At 49.0% G+C, this 6,000-nt stretch overlaps 1 protein-coding gene across 1 annotated transcript; it reads left to right on the top strand.

Annotated features, from left to right (window-relative positions):
- On the top strand, window positions 1-4,678 carry tpgs1 (tubulin polyglutamylase complex subunit 1). The gene is made up of 2 exons (XM_069927810.1): window positions 1-212; window positions 2,201-4,678. Exons 1-2 carry the CDS (start codon window positions 6-8, stop codon window positions 2,777-2,779), a joined length of 786 nt encoding a protein of 261 aa, XP_069783911.1. The 5' UTR covers window positions 1-5; the 3' UTR covers window positions 2,780-4,678.
- Window positions 4,679-6,000: the final 1,322 nt, after the last annotated feature.

Genomic DNA, 6,000 nt, shown 5'->3' with positions numbered 1-6,000 from the left:
CAAAGATGGCGACCGCGGCGGTTTCCGGTTGGGCACCCGGCACTGAGCCATCTCTCCCGGATGGGCTCTCCCTCACCCTCCGGGAGGCTCTGTTCCAGGTCCTGGAGAATCGGCCCGAAGATCCCGTCTCCTTCCTGGGCGAATATTTCCAAAGGCTAGTGGAGTCGGCGCGCGAGGGAGCGGCGGAGAAATCGGCCCCGAGGCCGAAGGAGGTAATTGGGCGGGCGGGCGGGCGGGGAGGCCGAGGCCGAGCTGAAGCCTGGTCCGGCAGCGGGCTCCGTTATAGGTCCTGGGCTCCGTTATAGGTCCCGGGCTCCGTCACGGGACCCGGCAGAGGATCTTCCTCCATTGAAATAATACCCCTACACCAGTGGTTGTCACCCTTTCCCCAACCCTATCCCACTCACAAACCAGTTTAAGTACCGGTTATCCCTCGCTGACCACAGACCACCTATGACATCCTTTGCCATGGGTGCTCTAAGTAAGGGGTGGTTTGTGAGTGGAAAATAAATCGTTTGAGAACCACTGCACCCTAACCCTTTGCAATATCTCTCTCTATAAATCACATTTGTGTCATGTCAGTGGTTCAGGAACATTGTACATGCAACATTACAGCACAGTACAGGCCTTTCGGCCCTCGATGTTGTGCCGTCCTATATACATTTACAAAAAAAAACTAAACCTTTCCTACCTTGTAACCTTCTATTTTTCTTCTAGCCATGTCCCTGTCAAAGAGTCTCTTAAATGTCCCTAATATTTCAATCTCCCCCGCCAATCCTGGCAAGGCATTCCAGGCACCCATAGTTCTGCGTGGAAAAAAAAGCTTATCCCTGACGTCCCCCTTCAACTTCACTTTGTACAGACATCCTCTGGTGTTTGCCCTGGGAAATAGGTGTTGGCCGTCCACCTTTATGCCTCTCAGAATCTTGTGGACCTCTATTAAGTCTCTTCTCATCCTTCTACGCTCCAAAAAGAAAAATCCCAGCTTTGCTAATCTTTACCTCATAAGATTTATTTTTCAATCCAGGCAACATCCTAGTAAATCTCCTCTGTGCCCTCTCCAAAGCTTCCACATCCTTCCTGTAATGAGGTAACCAGAACTGAACACAATAAACTATAATCATGCCCCAGTCTAGGGTAATGAGGTAAAAATCAAACCAATGGTCACTACAGTTAAATCGCAGTCTGGTTAAATACTCAGGATGAGTAGGTTTCCAAGGCATTTCCATATTCCAAGTAGGTTTCCATATAGCACAGAAACTGGTCATTAGGCCCAACAAATCTATCCTGACCATTGTTTTATCCACACAGGTCTCATCAACTTGGGTTTGATCTGTAACTTTCTATGGGTAAATTGAATTACCGTAAATATTCTAGTATAATGCAAAAAAGAAAATTTCCCCCTTTTCCCCCTCAAAAATAGGGAGGTCGCATGATACACGGGAGTAAAATTTAAAATTTTTTTCCTGCAACTTGCAATTCGGGCTGGAGAGACGCCACTGCGACTCAGGCGGATGAGGGGAGGTCGTGAGAGACGGAAGCGTGACTCGGACACCTGGGCGAGCGGGCGGAGAGATGCCAGCGTGACTCAGGCGGGTGATGGGAGGGAGGGTCGTATTATACACGGAGGGTAAAATTTTTCCTCTCAAAAATGGGGGGGGGGGGGTCGCATTATACACGGAACACATTATACACGAATATTTACGGTACCTAAGGAGGTGTGAAGATTCAATTTATTGTCACACAATAAAGTCAATGCTATATTACACGGAATTTGGTTTCATCTGTCGTAAGGCAGAGAATCATCATTAACAGAAATTGCCTGAAGTGCCTCTTACAGTCAGAAAAAAAGAAGCTAAAGAGAGTCCCCTCGGAGTCACTGAGTGTCCGTGGATTTGCCTCCAGCGCTGCCGCAGCCACACAGAGTCCAGTCCAAACCATCAGCAGCCTGAGCTCCAGATCCGAGCCTCTGACACAATCAGGGACTCCTCAGTGCTCTTGGCACCCTCTCGCATCCCAGTTCCAATACCTGGTACCCCTCCATCCAGTTCTTGAGCCAGTCTCCAGCAGTCTGCCCCCTGTGGCAGATTTCAACCAATCCGTGAGGAAAATTTCCCTTGGGAGCACGTTTGTTTTGTGAGCGAACTGGTGCCCGTGAGGTGATGGGAGAGTAACCAAGTTTCCTTTGCTCTCCTTACAGGAGCAGGTCTCCTGTGCCCTGAAACAACTGCTGCTCAGTCACTACAGCAGACCAGCCTTCAGCAGGAACACCGCTCTTGCCTTCCATATCCTAAGTTGTCCCGCAAACAAAAGGAAGAAGCCCGGTCTCAAAGGAAGAATTTACACTGAGCTCTTGAGGCAGATTTGTGGAGGTGCAGGCATTTCTTCATGCTCCTTGATCCGCAAATTGCAATGCTGGGACCACGAGGCTGTCCCTTTCAGCGTCTTCAGGCATGGCGTGCTAACGTGCTTCATCTTCCTGGACTTTGTGAAGATCTCCAGGAGGCTGTTTGAGGTGGTAGCAGAGTCTGGAGAGGCCAGTCGGACAGTGTGCCAGGCTCTGCTCGACGCTCTGCAAGATGCCTTGAATGTTAGTAAATCAGCCAGTGGCCCTGGGTGCCTTGATGCTGCCTTAAAACTCAGCCCTAACCAGCTCGGGCAGACCATGGAACAAGCAATGAGGTTACGGAAAAACGAGACATCCCCGCCGATGACACAGGAAGAGTTCACAATGCTCACTGCTCCTTTCTTCATTCAGAGAGTGAAGCCCATGTGTTGACAGGATAAAAGTAGGCAATGTTACAATAAGTACAGAATGTCCAAGACTTGATGGCATCAGACCCCTGCATGTTCCCACTCGGCCAGCCCTGCATGATTCCAGATTCCTTTTATTGTCATATAATAGGATAGAACATGTAATATTACCCAAAGTTGTCTTCTACCTGCCAAAAGGCAGATAAAGAATAGCCATTAGTGTCACCCAGTGCTCCTTGCAGCAAGAGAAGGAGAAGCAAAAGAGAGTTCCTTCGGTCACCGAGTGTCCGTGCCTCTGCAGCTGCACAGGCTCCTGTTCGTTTCGTTGGCAACTCCAGATCCAAACGTCTGACACGATAAGGAAGTCTTCGGCTCCCAACCCACTTCGGGAGCCTTTCTTGCCCTCGGCACCTTCTTGAATCCTGGTTCTGTTCCCCTGAGCCAGTCTCCAGCAGCCCACAGCCTGTGCGTGTCCGCCGACTGCAGGTCGCCCACAGCCTGTGCAGGTCCCTCAGGCAATGAGCCCCTCACTGGTCTGCCGCTGTGATCCCTGTCCTGTAAAGTCCTCTCCTATTGCTTTTTGCTTCTCAGTGGGAGTGGGGGGTGGGTGTTCTCCTTATTACTGGTGCTCTACACCAGGCTGCCGCACCCCCGGAATGTGCAATCACTCATGCCTTCTGCCGAGCACAGGCACTGCCATCTTGGGCATAGTTTTTAAAATAAAACTCCGTTGGCTCCTTTAACAGGCCATTTAAAGCCTGAAAGCCATCAGCATTAACTCCAGGCGATTCGGAGCAACACTGAGCCCGCTCTCCGCAGGTCTGCACCAGCTGCAGCGCTGCCCGTTTTCCCATCCAAAAATGATGCTGGTTTATTGTTGCCTGGGTCAGTGCAGTGCTCTGTCAAAGTTGTGTCCACCCTGAGGGTGTCGCACTTTCACTCCTGTGCCATCGTCCTTCCTGTGCTTTTCCGTCTCCAAGGAAGCTGGCTCACTCCCATCCCTTTTCCTAGGTTGTGTCTCACTGTCCTTCAAACATACCCACCAAGTCAGTCTTCCTGCCTGACTGAACGGTTGTTATTTGCATTACTGATGTGCTTTGTGTTTAATGCAGAGGGGGGAGGGGTTTAGTCTATATTTTTGCTCTTTCCTTTCTGTCTCCATCAGCTGGAGGTGACTGTTGAAGTTTTGCTGTCAGCTCCCGTCACAGTATTCTGGACTCCAGCTGCAGATGAGGCATTAGTTTCTTTTGTGTGCACCAAGTTTGCTGCTTGCCCAGTTCACCAACATGGTTATTATTTATAGCATTGGACAACTAGGATTTTGCTTCCTGAACACTTTTGGATCTATTTTATGGAATTTGGGCTACTGATCACGTTTTTAAGATGCAATCAATTTTGTGATTTCCTGTTCTATTTTAATTCTTCTAGTACATTGCCCACAAAGCAAGCTGCTTTGGTCAGTCCAAGTGTGCCTGAGCACATCCTCACTGCAGGTGCTCTGCAAATGTTGTCTTAGGCCTGGCCATGTTTGGAAGGCGTTTAAAGATGCTGTTGACAATTTTCTTGGCAACTACAGAGCCCCAAACTACATCCAGCTGATTGATAACAGGCTTCAAGCATTAAAAACCATGAAATGCAATAGCACTGAAAATTCATTTTCTGCATTCACACTTGGACGTCTCCCCTGGTGCAGTCAGTGACGAGCATGGTGAAAGGTTTCACCTGGACATTGCGACCATGGAAAAATGGTATCGGGGCAACTGGAACCCTTAAATCCCGGCTGACTATTGTTGGACACTGACATGAGAGGCATCAGATGCTGAGTACAAGTGAAAATCAGCGGCAAAACATTTTTCAGTTAGTTGAACTAACGCAATGTGTCAGCATCATTACGCGATTAAACATTAAATTCAATTAAAGTTAATGTTTCTACAACTTCCTACGTGATACGGAATATCTGAGATTATCTTTATGTTCAGCTTGAAGTTGTCGATCATAATCCCCAATTATTTTTCAGGAAGCGAACCTTTTGGAAAAACGTGTTGTCCAGTGTTATTTACGTTCTTGTGCTCCTCACAAACCTGCACCCGACTTGTGCCCCCCTCTATTTCAGTAAGTTCCTGCACCCATAGACTCCTTAAGCCAGTCACTCTCGATGGTAAACACGACACCCCCTGACCCAGATGGAGTGGGAAGGATGCAGTGGGACAGGATAGAGACCGAGAGGGAGAGCATTGGCTGCTTGTGTTTTCTTCCCTTTCAAATGCATGACTCTGGACCCAGTGGTGCCTCCGTGATCTAATAGAATAATTCCGTGAACATTACCACATGAAAATAGGCCACAACTCCAGTAAAAACACAGAAATGCTGGAGGAAGTGTCTTGCAGCGTCCACAGAAGGGAAAGATATGTAACCAATGATTCGGGACTGAGCCCTTCTTCAAGATACAAGTAAAAAGCAGCTAGGTGTCTGAATTAAAAGAAAGGCAGAGGGAGGAGGGCAGGCCAGCAGACAAAATGTTATTTGGATCTGGAGAGGAAGGTGAGAATTGATTGGGGGAGATTGGGGGTGGTTCTGGCTCTGTAAATTCAGAGCTGGGGTAAGGGAGACAGGCAGCACTAGAGGAAAGGAGACATAGGGAAAGATCGGGGGGTGTTTTAACAGAAACTGGAGAAGTCAATGCTAACAGCATCCGGTTGGAGGGTGCCCAGTTGGAAGATGAAACCTTGTTCCTCTAATTTGCAGGTGGTCTCAGTCTGGCAGTGCATGAGACCATGGACAGACATGTCAGCAAGGGATTGGGATGGGGAATTGAAATCGGTGCCCACTGTGAGATCCACACTTTTGAAGTGGTCGGAGCTGAGGTGTTCAACGAAGTGCCCCCTTCTCTCCGATTTTCAGGACACCACAACGAGAGCGCCAGATGCAGTCGATGACCCCTCCAGATTCGGAAGTGAAGGGGAATTCTGTCCCTGTTCCGTCTGGGAGCTGAGGGGACCATTCAGGTGTGCGGGTAATGGGGGGCTCTTCTGGATGAAGGCCGATTTGATGGTGGTAGAGGGGAAGCCAAGTGGTTTGAAGAAGGAGGACATCTCTCATGATCCGGCATGGAAGACCTTGTCCTGGGAGTAGAGGCGATAGAGACGGAGGAAATGCCTCAGGCCCGAAATGTTGCTGCAAGACCAACTGAATTTCTCAGCATTTCTCTGTTTTTACTACAATCACAGCGCATGCAGACTTTGGTGT

This window comes from Narcine bancroftii, chromosome 3 (genome assembly GCF_036971445.1).
Source record: "Narcine bancroftii isolate sNarBan1 chromosome 3, sNarBan1.hap1, whole genome shotgun sequence".
In the NCBI taxonomy this organism is placed as follows: Eukaryota; Metazoa; Chordata; class Chondrichthyes; order Torpediniformes; family Narcinidae; genus Narcine; species Narcine bancroftii.
Note: the sequence above shows the minus strand (reverse complement) of the source record. Positions and strands in the feature narration are given on the sequence as shown.